We start from the raw sequence: 20223 nt of genomic DNA, 5'->3' as shown, positions 1-20223 counted from the left end.
GATTGGACAATAGGGTTTGTGTCTTCCCCCTTTTTTCCTCGATGGAATTGTTCGCCATTGTGCCTTTAGAATTTCCTCTTTTAGAAACTCCATCGAGGAAAAAAGGGGGAAGACAGCAGAAGAAGCCAAAGTGGCTTCACAGAAAGCTTAGAGATGACCTGAAAACAAAAAACGAACACATGAAGGAAATGGAAGGAAGGCCAGGCCACAAAGGAAGAGTGCAGAAAGGTAGCACGGAATTGCAGGGATGGCATCAGGAAGGCTGAGAATGAGTTGAGGTTAGTGAGGGATGCTAAAAGCAGCAAAACAGCTTTTTTCAGGTACATCCATAGTAAAAGACAGAGGAAAGAAATGGTGGTACAGCTATTCAATGAGGATGGCAAAATGATAACAAAGAAAAAGCAGAAGTGCTCAATTCCTACTTTGGCTCAATCTTCTCCCAAGAGAGGGTCTATGACCCTCCTGGGAAATGTGAAGTTGAAGGGGCAGGATTACAGTTTGAGAATGATAGACAAATGGTCAAGGAATACCTAATCACTTTGAATGAGTTCAAATCTCCAGGGCCTGATGAACTGCATTCTAGAGTATTGAAGGAACTGGCTGAAGAACTCTTGGAACTGCTGTCTATTATCTTTGTGAAATCATGGAGGATGGGTGAAGTGCCGGATGACTGGAGGAGGGCTAATGTTGTCCCTGTCTTCAAAAAGGGCAAAAAGGAGGGACGTAGGAACTACAGACCAGCCTGACATTGATCCCTGGTAATATTCTGGAGCAGATTATAAAGCGGTAAATTTATAAGCACCTTGAAAACAATGCAGTGATTACTATAAGCCAACATGGATTTGCCAAGAACAAATCCTGCCAGATTAATCCTTATCTCATTTTTTGATAATATATCTCGACTTCAGCAAAGCTTTTGACAAAGTGCCCCATGATATTCTGATTAACAAGCTAGCTGAATGTGGGCTTGATAGAACAACTTTCAGATGGATCCACAGTTGGCTACAGAATCATACTCAAGAGTGCTTATGAATGGTTCCTTTTCAAACTGGGGGGAGGTAATGAGCGGGATACTGCACGGCTCAGTCCTGAGTCCCGTGCTCTTCAACATTTTTATTAATGACTTTGATGAGGAGGTGCAGAGAATGCTTATCAAATTTGCAGATGATACAAAATTGGGAGAGATAGCTAATACCTTGGAAGACAGAAATAAAATCCAAAGGGATCTTGATAGGCTGGAGCATTGGGCTGAAAACAACAGAATGAAATTTAACAGGGATAAGTGCAAAGTTCTACACCTAGGAAAAAGAAACCAAAGGCACAGTTAAAAGATAGGGGGTACTTGGCTCAGCAATACTACATGCAAGAAGGATCTTGGGATTGTTGTTGATCACAAGCTGAATATGAGCCAACAGTGTGATGCGGTTGCAAAAAGACAAATGCTATTATTGGCTGCATTAACAGAAGTATAGTTTTCAAATCGTGTGGAGTATTGGTTCCCCTCTATTTGGCACTGGTTAGGCCTCATCTTACTGCATCCAGTTCTGGACACCACACTTTAATAAGGATGCTGACAACCTGAAACAGGTTCAGAGGAGGGGGACAAAGATGATTAGTGGACTGGAAACAAAGCACTATTAGGAGAGACTGAAAGAACTGGGCGTGTTTAGTCTTGAGAAGAGGAGACTGAGGGGAGATATGATAACACTGTTCAAGTACTTGAAAGGTTGCCACAGAGAAGGCCAGCGTCTCTTATCCCAGAGTGCAGGACACAGAATAATGGGATCACCTTACAGGAAGTCAGATTTCAGTTGAACATCAGGAAGAACTTCCTAACTGTTAGAGTGGTACTACAATGGAACCAATGACCTAGGGAGGTGGTGGGCTCTCCAACGTTGGAGGCATTCAAAAAACATTGGACAGCTACCTGTCAGGTATGCTTTAATTTGGATTCCTACATTGAGCAGGGGGTTGGACTTGATGGCCTTATAGGCCCCTTCCAACCCTATGATTTTATGACTTCTGTCTGTCTCTAGCTGCAATCCACTAGTTTATGCCTGGGATGGACAATCTTTTCCAGCTCCAGGACCACATTTCCTCATAGGGGTGTGTGAGGCATCCTTCCCTGGCTCTCCCTGTCAGGTTCCTACCTGCGCGTGGCTACTGCCTGTCACTAGGCACCACCAGGGACTCCCCCAGTCCGGACCACTCTCTCTTATGGTTTCTCTCCCCGCTCTAGCACCAATCTCAACAGATCCCCCTGATAGGCAACCACCAGTAACGTCCCAATACTAGTATTCCCAGAGACTCTGAATACTGGTATTGTTATTCTCTTCACCGCTGCCACCATTTGTTACAGTTCCCCTTCAGCCTTGGTCATTACCTTACCCTCCCTTCTGGTCTGTGAAACCCCAGCCAAGGATCAGGCCTTTGGTAAACCAAATTAAGTATTTATTACAGATAACAAAGCTAACAAGATTAACAAGATTTCTTCTTAAGGCACATAAGCATATGGTTTTACTCAATACTAATCCGAACTCCACCCCCCACCTTCTTCACTCTCTTCTGGCAAACAACTCTCTCAAACCCCACCAAGCAATCCACTCTTTCTCTTCTCCCCCCTATTCCACTCTCACTCTTCCTTTTATACATTCAGCCATTTTAAACGCTCAGCCAATCATCTTGCATTCTACTGCCCATTCACTCCCCCTCCTCTTTCACTACTTACCATATATCTTCTAAACAACCAGCACTTACCATATATACATTAATATAGGAACATCACATTTCCCCCCCTTAAAACAACGGCAGAGTATTATTCCTGTTCCAGGATTTATATGTCGCGTTAACAAATAAAAGTCTCTATGGGGAAAATGTCTTTCTTTGTTCCTCCGTCTGGTCACGTCACTGCAGTCCCAGCCACTTGCCTGGAAAGTCCATCGGCCAGTACATTGTCCTTGCCTTTGATGAACTGGAAGTCCACTTGATAGTCCTGTAGGGCCCAGGACCACCTCTGCAGCATAGTATTATGGTTTTTCATAGTCTGCAACCATAACAAGGCCTGATGATCCGTAGTCACTGTGAATCTTCGTCCCCACACGTATGGGCGCAACTTGTTCAGTCCCCACACGACCGCTAGGCACTCCTTCTGGACCGACGAATAGTTTTTCTCCCTCGGCGTCAGCTTGCGACTCAGGTACGCCACTGGATGTCTGGTGCCTTCTCTCTCCTGCAGCAAGACGACTCCCAGCGCCAGGTCCGACGCATCTGTAGCCACGATGAATGGTTTCTCATAGTCTGGTGCTATTAATATGGGTCCTTGGCACAAGGCTTGCTTCAGCAGATCAAAAGCCTTCTGACATTCATCCGTCCATACCACACGCTCAGAACACTTCTTCTTTGTTAATTCATGCAAGGGGGTTGCTATTTCCCCAAAATTTCTCACAAACTTCCTATAAAATCCAGCCACACCCAGAAATGCCCTTACTTGTTTTTTGGTTAAGGGGATCGGCCACGCTTGTATTGCCTCCACCTTGCTCCATAAGGGGGTGATTTTCCCACTCCCCACCTTATGTCCTAAATAGATTACTTCCTTTAGTCCAAACTGGCATTTCTTAGCTTTTATTGTGAGGCCTGCTTTTCTTAAGGCCTCCAATACTGTTGTCAGGTGTTGAACATGCTCAGGCACCGACTTGCTAAAAATGGCCATGTCATCGATATAGGCCACTGCAAAATCTGACATGCCTCGCAACACAGTATTGATTAGCCTCTGAAATGAACTTGGTGAGTTCCTTAGTCCCATGGGTAAGGTCACAAACTCATATAACCCATCTGGTGTACTGAAGGCAGTTTTGGCTCTGGATTGCTCGTCTAGTTCCATTTGCCAAAATCCTTTACAGAGATCTAGTGTAGAGATAATGGTTGCTGCCCCCAATAACTCTAACATTGCGTCTACCCTAGGCATAGGATACGCATCTGGGACAGTAATTTTATTGATTAGCCGATAATCAATGCAAAACCTTGTCGTTCCATCTTTTTTCGGAACCAGGACAATACTTGAGGCCCAGGGACTGATGGATTCCCTGATCACTCCTAATTCCAGCATATCTTCCACCTCCTTTTTGATCTCATTCAAAACTTTCCCATTCACACGGTACGGAACAGATCTGATTGGAGCATGATCTCCAGTATCAATGGAATGTATAACTATACTGGTTCGGCCAGGTTTGTTGCTAAAGAGATTCCTATAGGTTTTCAAAACTCTCAGAATCTCTTCTTTTACTTCCTCCTTCACCTCCTCTGACCATTCCACTTGATCTACCCCTCCTTTGTCTTTGCTTTCCTGTACCAAATCTGGAAGTTCAGGCCCACTTCCCTCAGGGAATAAGGTAACTTGCAACACCTGTGCATCCCTGGTATGGTAAGGCTTCAACATATTTACATGAACCACTTTGCTTTTGTTTAATTGGTCTGTGGTGATTACATACGTCACTGTGTCAAGCCTTTCTCTGATGGTATATGGTCCTTCCCAGTTAGCCTGTAATTTGTCATGTTTCCTGGGTATGAATGCCATAACCATATCTCCCACATCATACACACGTTCCCTGGCTGTTCTGTCATACCAGTAACGTTGCTTCTCCTGTGCTTGACTCAAATTCTTTTTCACCATCTCCATCATTGATGTTAATTTATTGCGGAATTCCAATACAAAATCTACTACAGATGTTTTGTACTCTCCCAGGGTTCCTTCCCATGAATTTTTTAATAGTTGCAAAGGTCCCCTCACTTTTCTAGTGAACATGAGTTCAAAGGGTGAGAAGCCTGTTGACTCCTGATGGACTTCTCTGTATGCAAACAAGAAGCATCCCAACTGTTCATCCCAGTCTTGTGGGTGATCTTGAACATAGCTTCTGATCATGCCCTTCAAAACGCCATTGAATCTCTCTGTTAACCCATTAGTGGCGGGATGGTAAGTAGTGGTCTTTAGATGTTTTAGACCACAACATTTCCACATACATTGCATCACTTCTCCCATGAATACACTGCCTTGATCCGTCAGCACTTCATGAGGGAAACCCAGCCTCATAAAGATTTTTAATAAAGCCTCTGCCACTACAGGGGCTTCCACGGATCTTAGTGCTTCTGCTTCTGGGTACCTGGTGGCAAAATCCACCACCACCAATAGATATTTCTTGCCATGCCTTGTGGGTTTGGAAAAAGGGCCCACCAAATCTATCCCCACTCTATAAAAGGGTTGTCCAATTATAGGAAGGGGCTTTAAGGGTTCCTTAGTCTTTACTCCACTTTTTCCCACCTTTTGGCATATTCCACAAGATAGACAATGTTGTTTTACATCTTTGGAGATGTTTGGCCAATAATAGTGTGCTGCCAATCTCCTCTTGGTCTTTTTTATTCCCAGATGTCCTGCACATGGGACATCGTGGGCTACCTCTAGCAATCTGGTTCTGTATTTGCTAGGTACTATCAATTGCTTCACTGGTTCACATTCATCCTTTCTCTCAGCAGGCATCCACAGTCTATATAAAATCCCATTCTCACACACAACTTGATTCCTCAGTTTGTCAGTGAAAGGAATCTGTTGGGTCAGAGCTTGTTCCTTTATCTGCTTCAAACTTATATCTTTTTGCAGCTCTTCCCTGAATTGATCTGCCTCATCATTATCAGAGACCACTTGATACAGTTTGTCTCCTTCAGCAGGCCTGCTAGTGGTTGCTATGGTGACCTGAGGCTGGTTAACAGATTCCACCCTGTTTGTTTCAGCCCCCCTTAATATGGCTTCTTTTTCTCTGCCAATTTGCTGTCTGGTCACTACATAGATCTTTCCTTGGGCGCCCATTACATCTCTTCCCAGTATTACTGGTTCTTGTTGCTGGGCATTAATGCCTACTTTATATCGGCCCTCTCGGCCTCTCCAAGTCATATCCACCAGGGCCACAGGCAAACTTTCTGGTTGACCCCTCACTCCTTGGATAGTCACAGTTTCCTGAGGTAATATTACCTCAGATTTTATTAAATCTGGCCTCAGTAATGTCTGAGCGGCACCAGTATCAAGCAATGCCCAATAATTTGCCCCTTGTACACCCACTTCCTCTCTCAGACTTGAATCAAGGTCTGTTACTTCTGTCCAGTTTATCTGGCAGAACTGAACCTTTTTCGCTGTTTCTAAAGCCTTGGGCTCTGTTTTCACTGCCCTTGTCTGAGCAGGATTACTAATGGGGTTGGCAACCTCACATTGAAAACGTAGGTGCCCCGGTCTACCACATTTGTAGCATAAATTCTCCTCACTTTTAGGGTACACAGATCCACTCTGGGGTGTCCTGTGCCCTTCAGATTTTACTGGAGGACTCACTCTCTGTGGTACCACATCCCTTCTGCCAGCGTTATATGGTCTGGGTTTAAAATCTCTTGATGTTTTCCCCACCCAGCCAGTTCTGTTGGAGGCGAAGTGATCCGCCATCTCTGTGGCCTCCTGCACCGATGTAGGGGAACGGTCTTTGACCAGGAGCCTTATTTCTGGTGGTAACTGATGGTATAATTGATCCAATATCATGAGGTTTTTCACCTCCTCCACAGACTGAGCTTTTGCACTTGTCAGCCATTTCCCAAATATGTCCATCAGTTTTGCCCCCAGCTCCATGAAAGACCTCCCTGTCTGTATCTGGCAGTTTCTGAAAAGCTTTCTAAAATGATCAGGCCCCAGTCTGAATCTTTTAAACACTGCTTCTTTGAATTCAGCATAGGTGACGGGCCTGTCTGAGGGGAAATATTGGTATACCTCAGCCAATTCCCCTTTAATCAGGTTTGATAAATACTGCATGTATATATCTTCAGGTAGCCCCCACAACTGAGCTGCTTTTTCAAAGGTGCTGAGGTAAATTTGAGGATCTTGACCAGACTCATAGACAGCAAAGTCCTTTGGAGTAATTTTTATTTTTGCTCCATCTCTGTCCTTTCTTGTTTCATCAGAATGAAACTTCTCTCTTTCAAATTTTAGCTTTTCTACTTGTAATTCGGCATCCACTGCTCGTTGCTTCTCCCTCTCCTCAAACCCCATTCTCAACTTCTCAGTTTCCAACTCCCTCTGTTTGTCTTTTTCTTCAGCCTCAAAGACCCGCTGTTTGTCTTTTTCCTCAGCCTCCATCCTCATTCTCTCAGTTTCCATCCTCAACTTCTCTCTCAAGTACTCTATATAAGCGGGATTGCTTAAATATCCTTCTGGGGTCTCTTCTCTGACAGGTTGTTTTTGCTGGGCAGTTGCAAATCCTATAAGTGCTACCCTCAATTCATCTACCCCTTTACCCTCGTGAGGTAAATTGAATGTTACGCACTTCTCCACCAGCTCCTCTCTTTTCATTTTTATATATTCAGCCATGGTGTTTGAGTTCACTCACTCTTTGCCACACACTCTTTGCCAGTCACTCTCACAAGTAATCTTGTTTTGTTATTTCTGTTTGCCACACCACTGGTAGGGATTCTCTAGTATTCGTATCTCACTGCTACAGCCAACACCTGTGACGTAGTCTCCTTTGTTCGTATCTGGATTCTCTGTTGTTCGTATCCCACCGCTACTGCCACCACGTGTGAGGCGTCCTTCCCTGGCTCTCCCTGTCAGGTTCCTACCTGCGCGTGGCTACTGCCTGTCACTAGGCACCACCAGGGACTCCACCAGTCCGGACCGCTCTCTCTTATGGTTTCTCTCCCCGCTCTAGCACAGATCTCAACAGATCCCCCTGCTAGGCAACCACCAGTAATGTCCTAATACTAGTATTCCCAGAGACTCTGAATACTGGTATTGTTATTCTCTTCACCGCTGCCACCATTTGTTACAGTTCCCCTTCAGCCTTGGTCATTACCTTACCCTCCCTTCTGGTCTGTGAAACCCCAGCCAAGGATCAGGCCTTTGGTAAACCAAATTAAGTATTTATTACAGATAACAAAGCTAACAAGATTAACAAGATTTCTTCTTAAAGCACATAAGCATATGGTTTTACTCAATACTAATCCGAACTCCACCTCCCTCCTTCTCCACTCTCTCCTGTCAAACAACTCTCTAAACCCCACCAAGCAACCCACTCAGTTCTCTTCTCCCCCCCTGATTCCACTCTCACTCTTCCTTTTATACGTTCAGCCATTTTAAACACTCAGCCAATCATCTAGCATTCTACTGCCCATTCACTCCCCCTCCTCTTTCACTACTTACCATATATCTTCTAAACAACCAACACTTACCATATATACATTAATATAGGAACATCACAGGGTGCCACATAATGCCCCCCCTGGAGGCAAAAATGAGCAGAGCAATGAATGTGAATCTTACCTTTGTACAGTAGGCTCTACCTACCCAAATGTCAAAGGATTTTACACTCACACCTCTCCATCCAGGCAAGCAAGCGTCTGTATACATTCCAGCCAGGAAAAAGCACTTGAGGGGGGTTCAGAGCAAGGTTGGTTAGGGATGTGACCTGAGAGAGGGGGTGTGGTTTAGGGAGGGTCTTGTGGCCAAGATAGAGAAGCTTGGAGGGCCACATTTAGTCTCCGGACCTGAGATCCTCCATTCCTGGCTCATGCTAAGCATCTAGCTGTCTGTGTGCTGTTGGGCAACTCAACAAAGGCAACACTGACATTAAAACAGAGTGCCCAACAACAGTGATTGATGGATTCCACTGCTTTTTGGTAGGAACATGTTAAGCAAAAGGTGACTTTTCAATTATGTGTGTGTTGTTTTTAAAAATGCACATGCACTGCAGTGTTCTACATTTTCTTACCATTTAACTATTTCTAAATTACACCACCTTGGTTTATTTCCTCTGGCTTTTTTTTATTAACAATTATTTTTATTAACAATTGTAGTTAACAGAATTCCATATCTTTCCATATTATTTTCTAAGCTATAGTGTGCTAATAGGCTTTTTTATTACATTTGGGAAAAGGTATTACTTCATTTTAATAAGCCACTGTGGTAGTTAATAGTCCAGATGGAGAAAAATGTATAGTTTATCTCTTGTGCACTGGATATATGAAAAACACAGCATGTGATATAATCTTATAGTCATACATTTTGACAATAGGTTGTGGCAGTTTCCACTATGGTTTGCTTCACGTTTGCTTTATTAGCAGATGGAATCTTCTGAAACTTTGCTATCCAGTTTAGGTCCACATTACTCATGTCATAGACCTGTTGCACGCCACCCCAATCTCTGAGCGGTGAGAGATTTCCAGGGGTCCCTGCGCTTACCCGGGGGTTGGATTTCCTTGGGAAGAAGGTCTGCAGAGACTGTGGTGTCTTTATGAAATATGGTTTGTTGATTTATTTACACACATTCCAACTGGACCTTAAGATGAATGGCTTCAAAGCATCAGCAGTCTAATAGATCTTGCATTTCCCATCAGGCTTACAGGAGGCACCCTAAAACCATGGTGCAGAGAGCCAGCCTCTCTGCCTGGCTCCAGTTCCCAGCCTTTCCTCAGACTCAACTAAAAAAACAAGCCTCTCCTTGGCCTCAGGAGCGGGGGGGGGGGGTTTTCTCCTGAAGAGTTTCAATAACAATAGGATCTCCCTGGCCCAGTTAATGGCACTTGAAAGGTTAACTATTAACTCACCTGGCCGCTCTATGAGACTAACACAGGAGACTCATCTGGTCAGCAGAGTGGGTTTCTCATCTCCAGGTACAGGGTTCCAAATCAGAGGCTAGAAAGGGACTCACAGAAATCATCCATCTCAACCCCAAACCCATAACAGACTTTTCCTTCTAGTTGCATTATGAAAGCCTTAGTCTGTATGAAACTCCCATTTTGTACGATCCCTGGAATTTTGTTTTGAAAAGGATGAATTGGAATTTCTGACTAGGCTACGGAGCTGGATTAACTAAGATGTTAAATATGGTGTAATGTAGGATCTCAACCTAATGGGTCTCTGCTGTGGCAACAATTAACTGAGACTTTCCCACAGTAAAGAATGTGCTTCCCCTTTCCCCAGAGGCAGAGGCAGCTCCCAACATTTTGGTACCGAGAAATAAAATCTACATGGCAAAAATATAATAATAATCTAGAGCTGTTGAAAGAATGTCAAAAAGCCAAGCGTTCTGATAAGGCTATTGTTATCCTGACCTGTAAATAGATTTGCTTTTGATGTTCCAGTTTATGTTGAAGCTGTTGTTCTTGCAGCATCAGTAACTGGGGAAATTCTTCTTCATGCCTAAGTGGGATTAAAGAGGAAATTTAAATTATTCATATAATTGATTTTGATAGGCCTGGTTTGGAAATACTGCTTCCACTGACCAGGTCATCCTTGTTGGTTGTAACAACAAACCGCTGTTACTTCCCTTCTGGCACATGTCAGAGGTGTGGGGGGGGCGGGAAGCCCAAAGGTTACCCAGACTCATTCACAAAGTGATTAACTCTGATTTCATTTTGTGCCCAAACTGGGCTATATGCTTAAAATGTTTCATATATGTATTATCCTGGCAGTTCTTATAACAACCTTGTAAAGTAGATCATTATTATCATGCCCCTATTTACACATGATGGCCTGATTCTAATATCATCCAATGGGTTCAGGACTGAGTTGCTCATTGAATCTAGGACCTCTCTGTTCACTCTCTTAGCTACTATGCAACACTAGCTGTAGCTTTCACCCCAAAAACAAAACAGCAATGGAATGTACTTTCCCAAGTGATATTTTAGGTCAGATGGCCTGTAAAAGAAGGGAGAGAAAGTTCTCATAAGGTAAAAATAACATAATGCCACCTTAAAACACATTGTATTTTGCAATTTAAGCTTGAATGCATCCACAAGTGAGCCTGTGAACCTTACTTAATCGCCTAACAACATATTGAGGAGGATGCATACTGGTATATATATTTTCAGCAAAGAGTTCTCTGTACAAGAGCACTCATGCATTTCAGACACACCTACCCTCTTCTTGGCTGGATTGGGCTCAGGGTCAATATAAACTTCTGCTCTGGAGCAGAGGACAGATTTGCACAGCACTGATTGGCCAGCCTTTGCATCTACGATAAAGAATCGTGCCACTTTCTTGGACCAAGACTGTGCACAGCATTGATTGACCATGCTTTGGGTCAAGCATGAAGCAACCTTTCCCTCCCACCACCAGCAGTTTTCAAAGTGTAAAAAAAAGCAGTGAAAAAAGGCTGTTGAAAAAACATTGAACACACATTTGAGCAGATAAACCTGGAGGGTGGGGGGAGAGAAAACATAGGAGACAGCCCTTATGAAGCATACTTCTGGTGTAAAGTATTTATGTGTCAGTACAGGAAAGAAGATGGGAAGAATCAGAGTGTGCCCTGCAGCAAAGCCCTTTGTTTCCATGCATGCCTGTATGCACTGAAGTCTAAATATGTCATGCTTCCTGAACATGGAAATTGTGGCACCCTGTTTGGTGTGCAATTTGTGCCCAGCAATGACATGAGCCAAACTGTACCTGCTGAGCTGGTAGAATACCTTAGACTGATATTAGAAAAGAATAATATGCAGAAATCAGGGCTTGAATCCAGAGTTCACACAAGCAGACAGGGAGCTTTCTCATCCCCTGTTTCAATTGTAACCCCCTGTGCCCCCACCCCTGAAAGCATTAGACAGGGTGAGGTGGTCACACCTCAGGCAACAATTGCTGTAAGGGAGGAGAGCAGCACCAACACACAGTCTTCCCTAGGCCCCCTAAGCTAGCCTGCTATCTTCAACTGCAATAGAAGATGCACCATAGCGTACTATACCATAGCTCACTGGCGGAGCATCTGCTTTGCATGCAGAAGGTCCCAGGTTCAGTCCCAGGTGTCTCCAGAGAGGGCTCCTGCTTGAAATCCTGGAGAGCCACTGCCAGTCAGGGTAAACTGTACTAAGCTGGATGGACCACTAGTCTGACTTGGTATAAGACAGCTTCCTCACCAGTATTGATACGGCAACTTTGAACAGTTTCTGTACTTAGAAGGGGGGGAGGACCATCTTGTCCTTTGCCTTAGGCAGCAAAATGTCTTGGTCTGCTCCACCGAAAAGCATCTCCTGAGGGTCAGGAAAGTGAGAGGGGGCTGTTCTGGGAAGAGAAAACCTTATGCAACAGCACATATGAGCAGAGGAGAGGGATGAGAAAACCCATTCACAAGTGGCTTCAGCTTATGCAAACTTTGAATTCAAGCTAAGAACTGAAGGCCTCAGTGAAGAATATACTGTGGTATCCAAATGTATTTTTAGCTACATTGTCAAGTAGCTAGGGACATCAATGAGTGAGAATTGCATGGCCAAGACAGAATTTCATTCTCCTCGCTAACTGCCAGAACAAGAATATGCAAAATCAGAAGACAACATTTGTGTCATTATTTTCACTGTTAGTGTGCATGTTCACAGTCGCTAAGGTTTTTGTAAAGCTTAAGTCAGAAGTTCCTGTATAACAAAAGTTAGAAAAAGTTAGCTTTTAAGGTATTAACATATTTATGTTATTTTCCTTGCTATAGGGTGATACAATAACTATTCATTTTTAATAAAGTTACACTGAACATTTCATCTCCTCCTGCCTCCCCTGAAAAGAAGCATTGAAAGAATTGTGCACTTGGAGAAAGGTTCTCATTTGCCATGTTCTCGTCAAGGGAAGGCACTCTGCACATTCTTAAAGGCGTTTTTATTTATTTATTATTTATTTATTTTATTATTTAATCTGTATCCCGCCCTTCCTCCCAGCAGGAGCCCAGGGCGGCAAACAAAGCACAAAAAACTTTAAAACATCATAAAAACAGATCTTAAAATACATTAAAACAAAACAGCGTTAAAAACATTTAAAAAAAAACTTTAAAAAAGGTTTAAAATATTATTAAATAACATATTAAGCAATTCTAACACAGACGCAGACTGGGATAGGTCTCAACCTAAAAGACTTGTTGAAAGAGGAAAGTCTTCAAAAGGCACCGAAAAGATAGCAGAGATGGTGCCTGCCTAATATTCAAAGGGAGGGAATTCCACAAGGTAGGTGCTGCCACACTAAAGGGTATCAGAATTTTTCAGAATCAAACATTGTTAATGCATGGCCTGCTTTACACATTGAACAGGCCCCCAGTCCAGGTTGGGTAGCAGAGGAGAGGGCACACATCACTCCCTTCCACTATGCACCTAACATGAGGAGAAAGACTAATGTGAACCAGGACCTTATGTACAGTGGCCCTTTACACGGGCAGCCCATCTATCTATCTATCTATCTATCTATCTATCTATCTATCTAACTATCTATCTATCTATCTATCTATCTATCTATCTATCTATCTATCTATCTATCTATCTATCTATCTATCTATCTATCTATCTATCTATCTATCTATCTATCTATCTATCTGTCTATCTATCTATCTATCTATCTATCTATCTATCTATCTATCTATCTATCTATCTATCTATCTATCTATCTATCTATCTATCTATCTATCACCTTGGTAACAGCATTTGTATGTTGGCAGCTGATGAAGGCGGAAGCTGAAACGTTTTGTTAATATAATAAAAACCTCTGTTTGGTTAATCACAATTACGTTCATATATATATATTTAGGTGATTAACGGAATCCTTCTAGGGATCCAGAGCAAGCTTGAGTGAAGTTCTGTTTGTTGCTTTCAAAACTGTCTTATATATTATTCATCCTGTTTAGGATTTCAGGGAAGTGTTGTATAGCCAATTGTGTCACAGCATGAACACAATAATAAAACAACATATAAAATCCTTGGGGAAGGACCTTGGCTCAGTGATGGAGCTTCTGCCTTACATGTAGACGTTCTCAAGTTCAATCCACAGTATCTTCAGGTAGGGCTGGGAGAGGCTCCTGCCTGAAACCCTGGACAGCTAATGCCAGTCAGTGTAGACAATACGTAGCTTGATGGGCCCATGGTCTGAGTCAGTATGAGGCGGCTTTCCATGTTTCTTAGGAATTAAAATGAATAATTAATTAAAGTGCCTGGGTGAATGTTTTTTCCTGCCATGAGGCAGATTGAGGCAATTGCCTCAGGCAGCAAATGCTGAAGGGGGTAACATGGACAAAGCTGTGTATGTCACGTGTGTCACGCCCCTCAGCTAACCTGTCCCCCTCAGATGCAGTGGAGGCCACTGCATCATTGCCAGCGTAGAAGATCCAACTGGTGGGCTTTTGTACATGGAGTGGGAGGAGGCACCATCTTGTGCTTGCCTCAGCTGGCAAAACACCTTGAGCTGGCTCTGCCTGGCACCAAAAGGGGAGACTCTTGTGGGGGGGCATTCCATAGTTGGGGTACTACCACTTAGCAAGCTTTTTCCTTTTGTTCTTAAACAACAAACCTCTGATAAAAGAGAGATTGGAAAGGGATCTTGTCAGGGCCTGTGTCATAGATATGCTGATATGCAAAGACAACTGCTCCTTTAGGGCAAACAGGACACTGCCCCACCAACCTCAATCTATCCTCAGCCAGTCCTCACCTGCCTGCTTTCTTGCTTACAACCACTTCAGGATGCAGGCCTGCCTGTCAGCTTCCTCTTCCTCCTTCGTTTCAGTGTTGCCCCTTGTTGAACTCAGCAGGGAAGAGGATGGGGGCAAAACTAGAATGAGCTGGCGCTGCCTGTCATTGGCTACATGCACACTAGTTCCTTAAAAAGCAGCAAGATCATTTTGTCTAGGTGCAGTTTGAAATAAATCTGCACCCAGCTGTACACATCTTTATTGTTTGATTGGAATACAGCCAGCCCCCTGCTGATGTCAGACCTTTTAGGACCTTCCACCGTGAAGTGTTTCCCATTGGACACACCTAGGAGTCACAACTGATCAATTGACCAAGCAGTTTTGAAGTCAGCGTGAAGCTGGTTTGAAGGGAAAACATATCCGATCTCAGATTTTGAAAAGGGGCAGTGTTTGACTGACGCCGTATATCCCTGGATTCACAACACAAAAGTGGAGATTCACTGAAACCAGTATAACTGCAAGTGTGCCCATAGCCATTGGCTCTGGTTGCGGTGCAATTGACACGAAAAACTTTTTTGTCAGTTTCATTTCCTCCTGACATATTTATAGAAAAGCCCCCTTTTTTATTAACTAGTATGAAATGCAATTTTTATAGTGGGAGACAGTGTGTGTGCGCATGCCTTCTGTCACATCCGCTACCCTCGGAGTTGTTCCTTTCCCCCTCCGCTGGGGTGGCGTGCAGCAAACTGGAAGGGAAAAGCAGTGCTTTGTGTGCAGCTGCCGAAGTTGTTAGCCTGGGTCACAAAAGTGATTGCAGCGGAACACTTTATGCACTGTGGACTTTCCCATTTCTATCATGCCAGGGCATAAATGTCGATGCCACCACGTGCTTCGCAACCCAACATTCTCTTCTTGCAGATCAGCGGTGCTGTGTAGGAAAGTCGGGAGGTAGTTCAGCTTCGCTTTTGCAAAGCCCGAGGGAGTTTGGGTGGAAAGAGTTTGAACCGTGCTGAAGTTTAAAAGAGAAAGAAAGAAAGAACAGGAGTGAAGGAAGGCAGTTTACTGTTGGGGAAAGAGGCGAAAGAAAGGAGGGCTGCAGCAGTTCAGGAGCGGTCAGTCGGAAGTTGCTTGTCAAGCCGACAGAAATGAAATGGAATTAATCGAGAGTTTAGTGGGTGGAGAAAGGGGAGTATCTGAAAATGATGATCCACCCCCCAGCAAAAAACATTGGAGCAAAACACCTACATGGGGAGTAACGCTGCAAAGCAGAGACGGTTTTTCCTTCACCTTTTGCATTATCCCCAGATTGGTTTAATGCAGATTTAAAGGGAAAAACTGCATCCTAGCTTCTCTTTGCCTGCAATGTCATGTGAACCCTGCAAATTAAACAAGGGTGCAAGTAGCACCAATCTCACAGAAACTTGCCATGTGAACGAGCCCATAGTGTGGTTTACAGGTAGGTGGTTCCTGATTAGGATCTGGCCTGTGGAGCCAAAAAGGTTCACCACCTCTGCCTTAGTACAGAGATGGAGAATCTCAGGGCTGGGGGACAAATGTGGTCCTGCAGCCCTCTCTATCTGGCCCTTGGACCCTCCCTAGCCACATATCCTCTCCCCAGGACACCCTTTGCTGGCCCTGATTTGTATCCTCCTTGAATGTTCTGGCTAGAAGGTATCCTTGATCTCTGATGGACAGGGGATAAAGAGGGGCGTGTGAGTGTGTGTAGAAACTAGCCTGTTGTGCAAAGGTCAATTTCACATCCATTGCTCCACTCACTTTTGCCTCTGGCCTCACCTGCCACTGGGATGTGATCCTCTAGAAGATTTTCCAGAAGGGAATGCATCTCTCAAATTGCAAAAGGTTCCCCATCCCTGCTTTAGCAAGTTCACCTGTGCCCAGGATATCTATATAGTTTGTGGTAGCAAGAATACTAATCATTACTCTCAAAGATCATACTACTGCAATGCTTCTTGTTATTACACTTTTTAAAAATTGTTTAATCTCATGTTTAGTGCACATAGCACTGTACTAAGAAGATGTCTCCTAGGGGCATTAGCTACTATCAGCATTAGAAGGGCCATACAGATGATCAAGCTACCCTAGAGAGATATTATCTTTCAGTCTGGAGGAATAGCGTATTCGTCTGTATTAATTACAAGTGGGGCCTGCAACAAAATATGCAGTGTGGGGTGCTCATGTTCAGGGTTCCAGCTAGCCATTCCCTCCTCCAGGATACTGTATTCCAGTCCCCTCCCTCTGGTTTTCTCTTCTTTCCTCCCTCTGCTCCAGCAGATACTCAGCATTCTGTACCCATTCTTCACTTCACTGCTTTGGCTTGGGGCTGCTGCTGCCCCAGTAGATTTTTCCTTCAAATATTTTTTGTACATTTAGAAATTGGAGTGTTTCCTTGCACATGCTTATATCTCTCTCTTGTTTCTCAGTCGCCCCATTTTGACTACGATCCTGCTGGTGCTCACCGACTGAGTTTGTAATTAGAAGGAGTGGTCCTGCCTTTAAGATTTTTTAAAATCATATTACATATGCAGAAATGTAGTCCAATAGTTATCTGTATGGACTTAAAAGTAAGATCTCTTTTTTTGGCTAGCTGTGTAAATGCTAATGACTTCAAAAACTACCATAGCCTTTCCCAACTGCTTTTCCCCTTTTCTTTTCTGTAGGGAGAAATTCTATCTTGATGGGCAGCCCACTCAGTATGTGGTTCTTTCCAAAGATTCTTAGATTCAAACCTTATTTTTAAAATAATAAAAGGCTTCTCTCTAAAAGATTTGTACAGAATAGTATTTCTATTTTTCTAAATTAAGTAGAGCATCCCAGTAAGCCTTTGGCTGTGGGGCAATACAGATGTCTTCTTTCCAGGAGCCATCCCTGGTATTGTTTTTCCAAAATTCAAGCCGTAGTTCAGGGTGACTGGCTAAATTCCATTGTCTGCAGCCATTGAGGATAATGTGTGTAGGTGACTGGACAGTGCCCATGACACCATGGAATGACAATTTACACACAAACACTTCCTGTAGGCATACTTTTTCTGGGGGGACATTATAAAAGGTGGGGTTGGCCGGGGTGCAGTCATCCAGGGTTGTGGGGGGTGACCCTTTGCTTTTTTGGGACCAGGATCCATGTGTACAGCTAATCAGCATGAAAGGAGAGTGTGTCAGCCACTAAGAGTCTTCTCACTTGGCTAACAACATGCTTCCTTGTTCTTTTGTGCTGATTGGAGCCATTCAAAGTGAAAGAAGGTGAGTCAGTCACTAAGAAACCTCTTCTCAGTAGTTAACACACACCATCTGTTTCATGTTGATGAGTTCATCGGGTAAGTGAGAAGTGAGCTTCATGACAAAGTACCTTGGTCACCCAAATCCTAGTCCCATACTCGGCTTCATTTCAGAATTCTTAAAATCAAAACATTTCTGGGTTTAGCCCCCATGGAGAAAGAATAGGGGGGAATCCTATGCACATAGCAGCTTTATTTGAATTCTATAATTCTGTAATTGCAGAAGAGACAGTGAATTCTGGGGGCATGGCATGATTATTATGAAGGGATCTCTCACTTCTGAATTTGACACTACATTACTGGGGTTGGCCTTTCCAGGCTGTATGTTTCTCTGTTCTAGTGCATAAAGATGCACATGTCACATAGCCCCAGTTCTGGCACCAAAGTTTGGAAATCTCTCGGGCATGATGTCCCCACAGGCCCTCTTTCTGGTGGGTCCCCACTTAAATCCTAACCCATGCTTGTAAAGGTGGGGTGCCGTTGTGGGGTGGGGTGCGAACCCAGGCAGCAATGGGCTGAGGCTTAACCTCCTGCCCACATTCCAGTTCTCACAGGACCACCTGTAGTCCCGGGCAATCCCATAAGAGCTCTCAGAAGGGGCTGGGCCAGGCTTAGGCCTTCTGGTGGGCCTCCACTTAATCTCTCACCCAAAGAACCAATGGGCAGAGTTGCAAGAGAACAGGCAGCAATGATGAAGAAGAGGAGACGCAGCAGCAACTACCACACCACCACCACTCTGGGTGAGGGAATGGGCTAGTGAGCAACAGTGGTTGCTAGTCGTTAGTATTTTCTCTGCTTACCTATCCTAGCAGTTAGGTAAGCAGCAGGCAACGAAAACAGTGAGGCAGTGGGTCATTCCAGGCATCGAGAACAGGGCTGGCAATGTTGGGTATTCCTGTAGGAATCCCACTTTTGATCCCTAGAGCCTCCTTGCTGTCAAGAAAGGACAATCCCTCTCCCGAAGCAATCTCCCACTGTCTCAAGGTTTTATTGTCTTTGAAGAATATGCCGTCTTCCTTTCCTAGTACTGGAATTTATTTCCTCAGTTGTTTGTTTATTTGTTTGCACATATATAAAGCTCTTTGCTCCAAAAAAGGTTGCCTTCCCCCTTCCTACCGTAACAACTTTCTCCATAACATCTGAACATTACTCACACTATGACTCCCAAATAGGTGCTGCTATTGCAACAGTAGTGTTGAGTGTAGTGTATTGGGTCAGTGTGGTTATGACTGGTTGACTGAGCATGTCTGTAATGCATTGTTCTTCCATTGATTATTTAGGGCTGCCTGAAAAACAGATTCAGGCATGCCCCCTGTGGGTGTTTCTTTTTCTTTCTAGAATATTCAGTAAAAGAGTAAGAAGCAGAAAACTCCACTTCTGACGCCTGTGTCTTTCTGGCTAAAGGGAAACAGGAGGACTCAACATTGAGGGAAGCCAGTGCCATAAGTCTTAAAAATAAAGTTTCTTTCTTTGTTTGTTTAAAGGTATAAATCCCATCATTTGATTACAGAGCCCCCAAGACAGTTTGCAACAGAAATGTATAAACAAATACAAAGAAATACTATAAATTGTAATAATATCACAACAAAACACAAAGAACTGAGAGGCAACACTAAAAAACATTCGTTTCAATATGGTGCAAAAGTACAACAATCCAAAAACCTGGTGAAATAAGAATGTTTTCACAACCTAAAGGGTAACATAAACAGGAAGCCAACTGAGCTTCCCTAGGAAGGGCATTCCAAGCCTTTGTGCCATTACTGAAAAGGCCCTGTCCTGTGCTCCAACCTACTATGCCTCTACATGGAGAAAGGCCTCCATGTAGGGCTTCTAATTTAAGGGTAGGCAGACTCATGTGGGAGAAAACAGTCTTTCAAATAATCTGGTCCATATATGGCATCAGGTGTAGGACAGGGGGGCCTGACTTGGCCAAAATGGTGTTGTGGGCCAAATGGAGAGGCCTAAGGGCCTAATTAGCCCTATGGGTCAGAGGCTCCTCCCTAGAGATTTAGACAATACTAAGCTAGATGGACCAAGGATCTGACTCAGTAGAAGGTTCCTATGTCCCTATGTCTTAAGTCTCAGTTTATTTGCCAACATCTCATCCATAACTGTGTTCAAGCAAACATCTTGGTACTCAACCTGTGAATATACATACAGAGGTCACCTGAGACAAGGAAAACATTACCAGAAATGTAGTAAAAGGCACAGATTAACTTTAATTGTGCCTTTTCAAATACCCAACCTCACTCAGCAATTAAGATACTCAACTCTGAGAGGAAGCCTGCCATTAAGAACAATTTATTCTAATCTCAGTGGTATTTTTATAACAGGCTGTGGTGGGAGAAACATAGTAGATCATCTAATTCTTCATGTCACAATATTTTTTTGTTTAACTCTGCTTTGTTCATAAGGGGGAAGAATGAGCTTATTACTAACTACTCAATGACTGTCAAGAAACATTGAAAATACCTTCTGTTTCACATC

At 43.6% G+C, this 20223-nt stretch overlaps 1 protein-coding gene across 5 annotated transcripts in view; it reads right to left on the bottom strand.

The window, feature by feature from the left end:
* LMNTD1 (lamin tail domain containing 1) overlaps positions 1-20223 on the bottom strand; it is a 327152-nt gene that overhangs the window by 271544 nt on the left and 35385 nt on the right. For all 5 annotated transcript variants that reach the window (XM_061582240.1, XM_061582244.1, XM_061582242.1 and 2 more), the window contains one exon: positions 10132-10219. In XM_061582240.1, coding sequence (XP_061438224.1) covers positions 10132-10219 — 88 coding nt within the window. The remainder of the gene's footprint in view (positions 1-10131; positions 10220-20223) is intronic.

Source organism: Rhineura floridana, chromosome 8, assembly GCF_030035675.1.
Source record: "Rhineura floridana isolate rRhiFlo1 chromosome 8, rRhiFlo1.hap2, whole genome shotgun sequence".
Taxonomy (NCBI): Eukaryota; Metazoa; Chordata; class Lepidosauria; order Squamata; family Rhineuridae; genus Rhineura; species Rhineura floridana.
This window is presented reverse-complemented; position numbering and strand designations above follow the sequence as displayed.